The sequence below is a fragment of the Suillus bovinus genome (assembly GCF_016758785.1).
Source record: "Suillus bovinus strain UH-Sbo-P2 chromosome Unknown EDB93scaffold_106, whole genome shotgun sequence".
Lineage (NCBI taxonomy): Eukaryota > Fungi > Basidiomycota > Agaricomycetes > Boletales > Suillaceae > Suillus > Suillus bovinus.
In genome coordinates, this window is record NW_024542162.1 from 22,358 (window position 1) to 35,750 (window position 13,393).

A 13,393-nucleotide genomic window follows, 5' to 3' on the forward strand; every position below is an offset into this window, starting at 1 on the left:
TGGATGGGCAACGCCTCCAAACAAAGCGTGTCATTATGTAAGCATGGTACTACACCATGGCAAATATCTAGTGTAGGGGGCAGAAGTATTTTGGGGCGAGTTCTGCCAAAAAAACGGCAGAACGGCAATTGGCAGAATGGCAAAAGTCGGCAGAATTGTTTTGAGGGTTTCTGCGTGTTCTAGTAAGATAACAGCAAAAAAATTATCTAAGCTATTGCATGGATGCTACACCCCTGATGTCAACAGCGCATTGATGTTCCAGCCTGCCTCCGTGCCTTGTGACCCACGGCCAACCACTTCAATCTCTTCGACAAACCCTGCAGGTGTAATTCCTTTATCGACTTTCTCCAGCTCATCCCAATCAATAATATCTCCCCCGAAAATATCTGGGACTTCGCCAGTACCTTCTTGCAAGCCTCGTGACTCCAGCATCTCGTTTTCAAATCTGTCAAATTCTTCGAGCAGCTTCTCATCTGTGATTGACTCGGGACCTGCAAGAAATTCGTCATCTGAGTTGCGAGAGGCACCAGCGAGTGGTGGCACCCATGCAAACGACCTTTGAAGTTCGTCTGCCAAGGCTGTGTCGAGTCCATGCTCTGGCCGAGTGTGCATATGGGCGTGTTTGCGACGTGCTGGCTTGCCAGCTTCGTGATCCACCTTGTGCAAGAAATTTGCGTAGCTTGCCCGGAGTTTGCTCAGAGACTCGAAAGTCTGAACTGATAGGTTGCAGCACTTCACAGATTGTACCCCACCCAGACCTGAGAAATAATGCTCGATGTCAGCAGCATGAGGTACAATTAAGTGGATTATGATTACAAATGCCTTCAATGGACAGTGCTCGGCACTGATGGGGAGGGTTTCCCACCAATTGAGTGTGTCGGCCTGCCCTCCCGAGAGCATTTGTGATAATCCTTTAAGTCAGCAACGAGCATTTTTGCAAGCTGTTTGCTCCATCGCCACTGTTTAGCAATGTCGAGAGCTACCTCCACCATAAATTTGAATGAACGTCCATTTATGGCTTGCGAAATTGCGAGTTTTTGGCACATTGGGTGTAAGAATAGCACGAGACTGTGAGTTTTTGTGTTCATTGCGAAAAAACGCTAGTTGAAGACAGCCTTTGCATGTTGCCAGAAGTGAACATTATCTCCTTCTTTGATTGGCAACTGAGAGATTGTCTTCGCAAGCCGAATTAGCCCAAGCATGCAGGAAGCGAGTGATGAATCGTGGGACTCCTCATCTCCGATAAGGTCAACAATTGGCTTCATAACCTTGATCCCTTGTTCAATGGCAGGCCAAAACTCTGCGTCGCGGAGGACAATGGTGACAATATCTGGGGCAACAGGTGAGAGGCCTCCAATCTTCTTCTGTGCATCTTCCCACAGACATAAATGGGAAAGTGATTGTCTATAGTTCATTTAATTCTTTTCTCTAACTGATAGTAGTCATATTTTTTCGCACTACCTGAGTAGCTTTTGTCACATGCCGCTTCATAAACGGGTGTGCACATCATCACAGTGGGATTGTCAGTTGTTGCCGCGATTATGTTACATCCATCTCTGATCTCCATTCTTTCCAAAGCTTTCACTGAGACATCAAGGAGTTTGTCTGCAGAACCTCGGTGCCCGTCATATCCTCAAGGTTCAACACGACTGGAGGCTGATTGACTTCAGCAGCCAACGACCCATACAAGCTTCGTCTTATTTTATCCTCCCACCCATCAAGCAAATATGTAAGCTTTTTACGTTCCTTGAGATGTGCAATGTCCTCGATTTGGACGCGCGCAACTTTGCTATCCATAATTGAATGTGACAGCACATAATGTGATGGTGCTTGATACAAGGGCCAAATTTCATCAAGGAAGTTACGGAAAAACCAGTTCTCCACAACCAAGAAAGGTATATTAGCGTGAACAATGAATCTGTGGGTTTAATATTCACACAGTCAGTACACAATTAATGATTTGTGACACTTGAACTCACCGAAACAATTTGAAATTTGCATGTGTTGCTTGCTCTGGAGTGACTGGAAGATCCACAAATCCGAAGAGGTTCTTCCATTTTTGTGGAGCTTTAGCTGTGTCTCCTGAAGTTGATGGGAATGAAGAAGAATCTGTATCCATGATAGGTGGGAGTAGTAGTGCTTGATTTCCGTTTTTTATAGTGAGATAGTTGCGGACTTCTGTGCGAGCATGATCTGGAGCCATAGGGCAAATATTCCGGTCAAGAATATGCTTGAGATGTTTGTCGTCGCGACCTTCTATAGACGTCAAACAGTAGTTGCATTTGTAAAAATAACGGTTGGATGAATTTTGGACTTTTTGATCCTGGATAAAGTGGTTGGTGATGATTTTTCGAGTAGGGCAGCCAGTAGACTTTTTCGAGGACATATTGGCATGCACGGAGGCTCAGATACACTTATTCAAAGTCAAACATATTCTATTTGATGATAGTACAAATAAGATTCACATTGACTTCTGCCGACTTCTGCCCAACGCCCTCGACCTACTGCCGGCAATTGCCATTGGCAGAATGGCAGACTTCTGCCAACAACACTACAAATATTGACACCTTTCACATGTCAAGGATGAGTGCGGGTGGTGACGAGGTGTGTTTAAATGATACAGTTAGCATTATAAATGAGAATTATAAAGTTTTTAGAGCAGAAATATTGAAACTCGGGCCGGGCTAGTGCTGCCACGGTCCAGTCCAGAACTATGCACTTTTTGGTAAGATGTTTACCAAATAGTGGTGGCCAGGTCCAGTTCTGAACCACGGTTCAAACCTGAACCTTTTCGAACCTGACCAAAGTCCGGTTCAAGGTTCGGGCAATAGGGAGAACCGAACCATTGGTCCAGTCCATGGTTTGAGGACTTACAGAATTGCAGAACCAGTTCTGAACAGGTTCGAACCTGTTTGTGTTACGACTTGGATGGTATCTGTTGGCGACGCTCAAACAGAGCTTGTGTCGTCAACGGTCTGTGGACGTCCTTGGGCTGGCCCAAGGTTAGGGGTCGTACTTGGCGTGTCTTCAGCAAGTACGATTTAACGCCTATGTCCAAATCGGGTAGGTTATGTCACGCGGGTGCGAGACGATAAGCTATATCGGCCTAGGCTTACGACACCCGAAGGTTAATCGTAAGGATCGTCGTTAATTAGAAGGACAGAAGTCCGACTAGTTAACAGGGGCTATGCTCGTCGACAAAGTTGATGAGTAAAGATCGAGACTATAGGCTTATCCGCGAGGAGCAGATAAGAAGATAGAATATAGACTGCTGGCGAGGCAGAAGGATCACTCTGGTGAGAGTAGGAGGTCAAGAACCAAGTAGATTCAAGTTAAGGAATATAGTACATGGTAGCGAGTTTATATAGAGGACAGGAAACGTATTAGTGGATGATAACTCGTACTACCGGGAGAGGCAATCGGTAAAGGGTAAGACCATAACAGGAAGGCACGTTCGAGGCCAGACACGGGCGAGCTCTGAACGTGCAGATAAGAAAGTGAGTCATAGATCGGAATAAGAAGTGAAACGCGCAGGGGCACGATCGTGCAACTGCGGAACTAAGTATAAGTCGCATGTGTGACTGCGCAACGAGTCAGAGATCAATAAAGGAAATAGGGCAAAGGGGATGCGTCGTGCATCATATCATAGGCTACCGTCCAGACGGTAAAGGCAGGGGGACTGTCCACAGGATCAGTCAGGTGGTGAAACGGAGCATGGGTATGCTTCGTCAGCGAAAGGATCCGGCCAGATGTATTGGCTCTGCTGAAGCGACAGGTAGAGGGCGAAAGGGAATGCGAGGATGACGAGGATGACAAGGGTGAGGTCGGGGTAAGGGTATGACGCGAGGGCTGATACGAGGAGTATTAGGAGAAAAATGGTAGGGGCCCAAGCGTCTAGATGTTCTTGTAACAGTTTGAACCGGTGGCAAGTTAGTATATAGTGTTACGACTGGGATAGGTCTTCTGTCAAAGGTCAAAGATAGACCTATCTTATATTGACAGTTCGTCGGCCCTCTTAATACAAAGAGGGTTTCTGGATCAAGGGTTCTTTCTACACGAGCGCTAGGGCTTCTATGTAGGACTGGTGGCGAGTGGTCTTAGCACTTCTACCGTGATCAAGAGTTCAGGCTAAGGACAGTGAGTGACTGCCTTAGAATCAGATATCAGGCTACAAGGGTGGAGACCTTGTAGATCAGGATTCAAAGGGAAAACCCAGTAGATTAAGTTAGGGAAATCTAGTGAAGTACATGGGGTTTATATATGTAAAGAAATAGTGCACGGACCATCGGTAAGTGCACTCCGAGAACGGTATCAAAGATAGGAAAAAGAGTACAACCTATCAAGATAGGTAAGGTCTTGCCATGCAGCACAAGATAGTATTTATATTACAAAAGAAGATCAGAAGTGCGGACAGCCCGCTTGAAGAGAATAGCCGAGTCTAGATGAGTCTAGAATCGGCGTCATGGTTACAAGAAAAAGAAAAATAGAATAGGAGTAAATGTTATTGTAACATATAGTTTGAGTCATATGAGTGGCTGAAAACAGACAAACGCAACACCCTGTAAAGTTGATGGGATATCAACTGTCATTTGAGAGCTCAGTGATGCAAAAGTGGGCCCGAGGCCAGCAATGAACGTGACATAGAGTTGCCCAGGTGTCGTTGCGGGGAATCCTTTTACAGGCAGTAGCATGTCACGCCAACTGCAGCTTGATCATAATGGGCATGTTGAGTCCATCAGAAGGAGACTTGTCCCTTGCACAGGGCAAGCAAATCGGACTGCAAAGCACGCTCAAATTCAGTGCTGCAGTTATCAACTTCATCAGATCATCTCTATAAAGTAATCAGCAAACACACCTCCTTCAACTGGAGCTCTTTCCTAGCAGCAATATAGACCTTTGCACCATTCTGTACGAGTGCTGAGGCAATAGCCTTGCCAATGTGCCTATCATGGTGACGATGTGACAAGGGGAGAGAAATAGTGTTTGTTTGGTCCGGTTCTTGGTTCGAACCCTCACTGAACCAGAACCAGACCATTATTGGACCGAACTGACAGTCCGGTCCATGGTTCTGCTTACTGAGAGAACCAAACCATAGGTTCGGTTCTTGGTTCTCTTAATTTCCCAGAGAACTGGACCGAACTGGACCTGTCCATCACTATTACCAAAGAAATAGAATGTGTATTCAAGCCAAAATTGGTTCCAGCATCCGGCACAATGTTCTCCGCCTTCGATCTTGCTCCTAATATGTGCGCTTAGGTTTCTCAAACTCATCAACATCTCAAATATGCTTTCAGGAACATGGTATGTCTCTGTTCTCTCTGCAATATCAGGCATCTAATCATCCAAAATGACTGAACTAGCCACAAAAAGACCAGCAATATAATATTAGGTGAGATACTCATCTTCCCCTTGTTGAACTGACGCTATGCCGCCCACTATTCTCTCAGATGATGAGGGCAAAACTTGTGTTGCTGTACGTCCAGTCCGCAAAACCAAACCTACTGCAGCACTCCTTCATTCAGTGGAACTGGTAACACTTTCCTTCCAGAAAAAGGCTGTCAACGACTTTCATATTGCTGAAGCTGCATGATGCATCAAACAAGCAGAAGGTACTGAACTGTCATCTGTGGCAGGCCCTTCACAGCAACCAACTTCCACCACATTCAAGACTGCTGCTGCACCACCAACTTTGCATGTCCCCAACCAGATGAAAAGAGTTCGTGTTGACTTAGAGGAGATTTTTGAGGATGATGAGGACAACAATGACATAGAGATGCAGGAAAGTGCATATATTAATCCGAAGCGTGAGTGCTACAACCTACTTCTAACTGAACATTCTTATTAATTTAAAGCATCAGCAAAAAAGAAATGTATTGAGGAAGTGGACGTTGACAAAGACGTTGACAAAGATGGTATCCCCATTGATGTTGACGTCCAATCAATTGTTGATGCATCATTGACATGTGAAGGTAGAATGGCTGATATTGAACAGTTTTTTGGACCAGCATTCGAGCAGACAGGAGAAAATGGGAAGGTAAAGAAGCATTGGAAATGCAAGAGCTGCGCATAAGATTTTAGCTGTCAATGTTGCTGACATACTCACCCATATTTCATAGGAAAGGCTGTGTTCTTGTAAATGAAACTACAACTCTTCGTCAGCACACAGAAGCAAACTTTGTGGTATGTACTCATTGATCACACTGAATATAAACTAACAAATACTCTTACAATAGGGAAAATATCAAACCTGGGCCAAAACCAACAAATTCAATTCAATGTTGCCCGGCGATGTCAAGGATTGCAAGGCCAAGCCGTGCCCGCTCAGCAGGCCATCACTTTGCATCTTACTGAACATAAGCTTGCGGAGTGTGTGGTTCCATACTCTGACAAGCTGTTCAAGACTGCAGCTGTTGAATGGCTCATAGCGACGGACCAGGTGTGTCTGTATTGCTTGATCAGAGTCTATCGCTAATATTTGCTGTGTTGAGTCCATCCGAGCCCTCGAACATCCAAAATTTAAAGAGATGATTGATGTGGCTGCTCATGCTACCAATGGCATAAAAATTCCTGGAAGGAAGGCAATGCAGGCGCAGATTATGCACATGTTCAAAAATCACTTAATGAAGCTCAAGGCAACTTTGAATGTGCATCTTGCTTTCTGTCTTCATCTGATATATATTTGAATGGGACTTAGAGTGACGCTGTTTACAGGGCCATCAACATTACCTGTGATGCATAGCAAGCTGGTAATACTGATGGTTATTTTGCCATGACAGGTCATTGGATCCAGGAAGACAATCCCTCAATGTGGAAATGTGAGAGTGCGCTCCTCAGATTCATTAAACTGAATAATGCGCACAATGGAAAATGTCTTGGTGGTGCATTGTTTAAGGTGTTGAACCATGTTGGCATCATGCACAAGGTATCTTGACTTGGATTTCAATCGCTTCACTTCATACTCATACATTCCATAGCTTGGCTATGTCACATGTGATAATGCTGCCAATAATGGCACAATGCTTGATGAGTTTGCACGGCTTTATCATCAGCGGCACCAAAAGAAGTTCCCATGGTGTGAACAAAGGATAAAGTAAGTTCATTTACAACATATACTTTGTACTATCTAACAGTATCACGGTAGTTGTCTGGCACATGTTGTCAATCTGGGAATACAGACTTTAATTGCTACATACAGTAAATCTCCACACTACTCACCACATGATCCCTGTTACAAGAACATCTTGATGCTTGGGCCCCTATCATTTTTCTCCTCATCCTACTCGTATCAGCCCTCGCATCACACCCTTACCCCGACCTTACTCTCGTCATACTGGTTATCCTCGCATTCCCCTTCGCCCTCTACCTGTCATTGCAGCAAAGCCAGTACATCTGGCCGGATCCCTTTGCTGACGAAGCATACCCATGCTCCGTCCCACCACCTGACTGATCCTGTGGACAGTCCCTCTGCCCTTACCGTCTGGATGGTAACCTATGATATGACGCATGCTGTGTCCCTCTGCCCAGTTCCCTTTTCGATCTATGACTTGGTGCGCAGTCGCGCATGTGTACTTATACTTAGCTCCGCAGTTGCATGATCGTGCCCCTGCGCGTTTCACTTCTTATTTCGATCTTTGACTCACTTTCTTATCAGCACATTCAGGTTCACTCGTGTCTCACCGCGAATGTGCTTTCCTGTTATAGTCTTACCCTTTACCGATTGCCTCTCTTGGTAGTACGAGTTATCACCCACTAATACGCTTCCTATCCTCTATATAAACTTGCTACCATGTACTATATTCCTTAACTTGAATCTACTTGGTTCTTGACCTCCTACTCTCACCAGAGTGATCCTTTCTGCCTAGCCAGCAGTCTATATTCTATTCTCTTATCTGCTCTTTGCGGATAAGTCTTTAGTCTCAATCTTTACTCATCGACGAAGTCGATGAGCAAAGCCCCTGTTAACTAGTCGGACTTCTGTCCTTCTAATTAATGATGATCTTACGATTAACCTTCGGGTGTTGTAAGCCTTGGCCGATATAGCTTATCTTCTAGCACCCGCTTGACATAAGCTACCCGATTTGGACATAGGCGTCAAATCTTACTTGCCGAAGCCTTGCCAAGTAAGACCCCTAACCTTGGGCTAGCCCAAGGACGTCCTCGACCGTTGACGACACACGCTCTGTTTGAGCGTCGTCAACAGATACCATCCAAGTCGTAACAATCCCAAGGCACACAAATCAGACACTTTGAATAAAGGCGAGCATGATGAGATAGGACTAGTCCATAGCATTTGTATCAAGGTAAGTCTAGCTGATGTCTTTGGTGCACTGAATTAACTAACACTAACTATTTTTAAAGGAACACTCATCAGAAAAACGGAAGGAGCTATATAAACGTGTTCAAGAAAAGGCCAATGTATCCCCAACCCAGCTTCTACTCGATATGAAGGTTCACTGGTCATCGACCTATGTTATGCTCAATTGTGCCAAGAGTAGCAAAGTGCATGTTGATCTTTTTGTATAACAAGATGGGGTTACAGGAGCGGGATCTTATGAGGTGTGCTAAGATTGATTATTTAAGACTGACAAGTACAGGGTGGCTTCATGTTGGCCAATTTGCCGACTTACTTTCAGTGCGTGTATGATTTATTTCATCCATTTTTGCCTAAGAGTTTCTGGCAAGTATGCAAGCATTGCCCAACAGGCATTCTCATTGGATGCAGGAACTACACTACACCTAGTGGTTCCTGCACTCGAGACACTCTACAAAGCATGGTCCTCTCATGCAAGACAGCTTAAGTATGCTCATTTTGAACTTGCACTGGATGCTGCTGCCGACAAGATTGACGAGTATTATGAGAAGACAATAAAGACTCCTGCATATATTATGGCTATGAGTTCATCCATCTATTTATCGCATTCACTGTGAATCGTGATTGCTAACTTTGACATACAAGTACTCAATCCAACAGGCAAAATGGCTCACTTCAAGAAAAACTGGCCTAAAGATCTTCAGGAAGATGTCCTTGCCTGTGCAGAACAAGTGGTAGGTCAAATGATGCTTCATATATCTTTTCATATCTGACAGATTTAAAAGTTCGAAGCTCGCTACCTTGAAATGGGTACAACTGCATCAGCGCAAGACACTCACGTCAAACAAGGAAAAGCAAGTTGTCTCAAGAAACTCATTCGCGAAACGCAAAGCTCAGATGAAGACGAAGATGTTCCAACAATAGTGCCATCAACTTGGGCTAAACCATGGCAGGCCAATTTCATGAACTATATCAACACATTTGAGGCACCACCTTTGCCTGGCATGAGCATGATTCAATGGTGGGGTGTACGTTCATTTTTTTTTTACTATTTGTTTCATATTCCTCACCTTCGAACAAGATTAACGGTCAAAGATATGGGCCAGTATGGTCCTCGATTGCACATAACTATCTATCTATTATGAATCGTCTGTTTTCAGTGAGCGTGCGTTTTCTCAAGGTGGAATAACTATTAGCAAATAACACAACTGGCTCAAAGGGGATGTCGTCGAGGCCCTTCAATGTGTCAAATGCGCTATCTGTCATGATCTTCTGTTTCATGAACCAGGGCTGTCGTCTGTTGTGGAGGAGGAACTTCAAGTTGATGAGTTCGAAATTGAGGGTGGATTGGGGGAGAAGAGTGAAGATATGGAGAAGGCTGAAGAAGAGGGTTGGGATGGTCTATTGCTTGATGATGATGGTGACTCGGATTCGGAATCCAATAGTACTGACATTGAAACCTAGTACATATGTTTGTAGTATATTTCTTGCACCAATATTTCACATTTCATGTGCTCAGGCCATGGCTCGAGCCAAAGCCAGCCATCAATCATAGCTTTGGCCTGGCCTGAATATTCTATGGGCCAGAGCCTTGCAAGGCCAGGCCAAAGCCATGGCTTTCGAGCCAAGCCGGGCCAGAACAACACTAGGCAGGAGTATCCATACACCCTTGGTTATTGTAGAAGGCTATGTATTCATGCTCACCAGCTATTCTCAAGGCTTCTTTGTATTCATACAGCCCTTGGGAGCCATAGTGTGCCTTGACACTGTTCTTTTGGGCATATCTTTGACCAAATTATTGTGCCTGCCCTAAATACACCAAACACCAAACACTCTAGGAGGCAAAAATAGATAGTAAAAATAGATGATAAAAATATCTCAAATCAGTGCAAAGTTAGAACCACCACATACACCCGCATGCAACATATCCCAAATAAGCATAAACATCCAGGAGAGACAGTAAAAATAGATGGTAAAAATATCATAGCGGGTGTGGTCATGTGGTCAATGCAGTACTTGTATAGCTCGACGATGGACAACATATTTCACCTAGTAGTAGTCTACTGACTAGGGACACATAGTGGGGTGAAAAGCAGGAAAATGACAAAAATGTGCCAAAAAAAACATACAGCCCTCCTATTTAATGCTACATGGTGGTTGTGGCGGGTAAGGGTGCTTGTTCTGCAGTCGTCTGAACAGAGAGAAGGCTGGGAACTATGTCCTACAAGAAAAGACAATTGTCCTGCATGGACTGGCGAATTGCAGCCTGTTGCAACGCATATCCCACTGCTCCTTCATGCTGCATTGTTCCGTCATCTAACCTGGAAGTTGCCTGTTCCTCCCAACAACCTGCATGCCACTCAAACAATGCTATTACATGTCACATCTCCTCCTGCACAAGTTCAACCTCCTCCTCCCACCTGTTTGCATGAGCTCGTGCTTTGCACCACTCGATGCGCATTGCTATTTCTGGTTAGAAAAACTACATTAAATAATTAGTAACTCTCACCTTCAGAAAGTTCTTCTTCACCTGCTCCATGGCACTGTTTCCAGATCCAAGATACAGCCATGAGCCTTCAACCTTCTGACACCAAGCCTCCTGCCTGCGCCTCTGTCATACCGCGAATGTCCTCATCCTTGAGCTTTGGGAACTCGACTTTCCAATCAAGTCGTAGGAGTGCATCTGCCAAGGCATCTGGTGCCCTCCACACTGTGCAATACTTTGTTGTAGCAGCGGCGATTTTCACCTCCACAGTATCAATAACAGCATGGGATCTCATGTGTGCTTGCTGACCAGTTACCCAGTTTTTCTTGAACCCAGTAAGATGACACTTTGGTTGTAGGTGTTGCCAGAGTCCCTGGAGAGTGTCATGTGCCTGGGCATGGCATAACTTCCACTTGATATTACACAGGTTCACATTGCAAGACATACCTGCCTTCACAACTGCAGACAGCATCCATAGTTTGATGGCGTGAGTAGGCTCCTCAAGGGTAGTAGTATCTGCAGCATCAGAGATGTCGGCTTGAAGTCTGGCAATGCTGGGAATATATAGCATTTGGATTTGGATCCACTGCTTGATACAACGGTGCAGTGCATTAGTACGTTGTTGCATAGTAGACAATTGGTTATCAGTGGCGTGGATTCCAATGTTCAAAGCATCTGTTGCAAGTCAACATCTGAGGTAAAATGATTTGTTAAGCCCAGCTTGTCAGTGTAAAACTCAGACATACTGTAAAGCCTCTAGGTCAATCCCAGCAGTGATTAATATGCCAGGGGAGACATCTGTGTGGAGGGAGGTGTCGATTCCTTGTCTTAGTTGGTGGGCTTCAAGCTGAGAAAGCTCTAGTCTAACAGATGCCTGAGTGATAACTGTAGTGCACAAGTTAAAGAATGCAAATATCATACAAGCAAAAATATACCTGATGCTTTAATCTCGAAAGGGTTTGGTTTAGAACAATCAGCCTCCCAGTCTTCTACTAATTTCCGCCAAGCACTAAGACTCGAAGATGGAATAGCTTCCTTGAAGTCTTGAAGATCTACGGCATGCTGATAATGTTCTGGAATTGCCTCCTTGAGTTTTTTGAGGAGCAAAGGACCTAATAAACTATCAGAGGCAAAGGTACAATCTAAGTGTAGTCCATACCCAAGTTGGACACTTTACGTCAATTCCAATCACCAAAATGGTCATCCAAGATGTTGCGTCTTGACCCCGGGCCCATTTCCCATGTGCTTGTAGCAGCAGGATTCATGTTGGACCATCCACATTTGATGGCTTCACCATCAGTCCTCGCCATGCCTTTGATGAGGTTGAGAGAATATGAAGTTTGACATGCTGCAATGTGCGCCGGTAGATGAAATTTGGGAATGACAAATGGTAAAATTTTCGAGTCGGTTGCAAAATGAATCTGGGAGGGATAGTGTGACATCTGCTGACACAAGTGTTTACTCCATTGACAGGCAATATCATATGAGACATTGAGAGCCAGAACCTTGTTAGAATGTCGCATTGTCGAGAAGAATAGGTAATCCGTATTTGCATACCTTTCTCCTTTTTGGAGATCTCCGACTGAGGATGGATGTGTAAGGTTATGACGAGTGCAAATGATGGCGCCAACACCTGTGGCAGCAAGTCCCCGCGAATTCTTGGTGTCAGCAAGATTAACAGTGTTATGGCTGGTGCACGAACTTTTCTAAACACAATCTCAGTGAATGTCTACTAGGGCATGCTCAACCTCACCTCTTGCACCTGGCTGGCATAAGCGTCAAGCACATTTTTGAATCCATTGTGTTCTATAAAGTAAGCCCAGCCCTTGCTTAGGCTATGGTCTGCCTGCTCAGAGGACTTGTTGCGGCAGCATAAGTAAAAATTGGCATCCATTGCGAGAAATAAGGCATAAAGCCATCTACATTCCTTGAGCATAAATATATGAATCAAAACAAAACAAAAAAGCTTACTTGCATTGGTAGCAAGATAAGAAATAGAAAATGAGTGTGATGGATGAAGCGAGGAGCACAAACACTCTGTAGTGTCTCCCTGCATATGCTGCAGATCATTGATACTCAAAAATCCTGACCCTCAACCTTGGTGACGTTAATGTGCGAGTGCGTATGTGTCGCTTCGCTGCAAGGTGCACTGTGAACTGCTACTTGACAGTTTCTTACCCAAGGGAGGGTCGGGATGTGCATGTTCGGATCTGTTAATAAAATGTCCTATGCTCTGCTAGGGAGATCAAACGTGCGACAAGAAGTGAGAGTGAAAAATGGTTGGCTGAGCAGAACCTCAAAGTTTGCACACTCTGTTACCTGGACTTGGAAGTACATTGGACCTCCTCTGAAATTGAGTGGAATATTCTCTATGACACTGAGCGTCGAGTCATGTGACATATTGACTGACTCCATGCACATGCGGTGATCTGACCACAGACCTACACCAAGTGATTGCCAAACTTCCTTCAGCATTACAACGACTTCTGCACCCTGATCTAGGACACAGGTAAGTGTTCAGCCACCTACGGTCATTGCACAAATACACCTCAGTGGTGCAAAGTGATCTGCAATGATGTGTCTGTTGTCACTACGTG

At 44.7% G+C, this 13,393-nt stretch overlaps 4 protein-coding genes across 4 annotated transcripts; all 4 read right to left on the reverse strand.

The window, feature by feature from the left end:
- Positions 1-68: 68 nt before the first annotated feature.
- EDB93DRAFT_1180350 (uncharacterized protein) lies at positions 69-1,046 on the reverse strand (the record flags this gene model as incomplete). Its single annotated transcript, XM_041450638.1, has 2 exons — positions 69-882; positions 927-1,046. The coding sequence occupies 2 exons, from the start codon at positions 1,044-1,046 to the stop codon at positions 226-228; spliced, it is 777 nt and encodes a 258-aa protein (XP_041302052.1). The 3' UTR covers positions 69-225.
- Positions 1,047-1,581: 535 nt separating this feature from the next.
- On the reverse strand, positions 1,582-2,386 carry EDB93DRAFT_1094964 (uncharacterized protein; the record flags this gene model as incomplete). The annotated part of the gene is made up of 2 exons (XM_041446650.1): positions 1,582-1,918; positions 1,980-2,386. The coding sequence occupies 2 exons, from the start codon at positions 2,384-2,386 to the stop codon at positions 1,582-1,584; spliced, it is 744 nt and encodes a 247-aa protein (XP_041302053.1).
- A 1,999-nt stretch (positions 2,387-4,385) lies between these two features.
- On the reverse strand, positions 4,386-5,334 carry EDB93DRAFT_1108430 (uncharacterized protein; the record flags this gene model as incomplete). The annotated part of the gene is made up of 3 exons (XM_041447841.1): positions 4,386-4,448; positions 4,856-5,047; positions 5,077-5,334. 3 exons carry the CDS (start codon positions 5,332-5,334, stop codon positions 4,386-4,388), a joined length of 513 nt encoding a protein of 170 aa, XP_041302054.1.
- A 5,553-nt stretch (positions 5,335-10,887) lies between these two features.
- EDB93DRAFT_1255933 (uncharacterized protein) lies at positions 10,888-12,690 on the reverse strand (the record flags this gene model as incomplete). Its single annotated transcript, XM_041453867.1, has 5 exons — positions 10,888-11,350; positions 11,543-11,681; positions 11,732-11,908; positions 11,989-12,502; positions 12,550-12,690. 5 exons carry the CDS (start codon positions 12,688-12,690, stop codon positions 10,888-10,890), a joined length of 1,434 nt encoding a protein of 477 aa, XP_041302055.1.
- Positions 12,691-13,393: the final 703 nt, after the last annotated feature.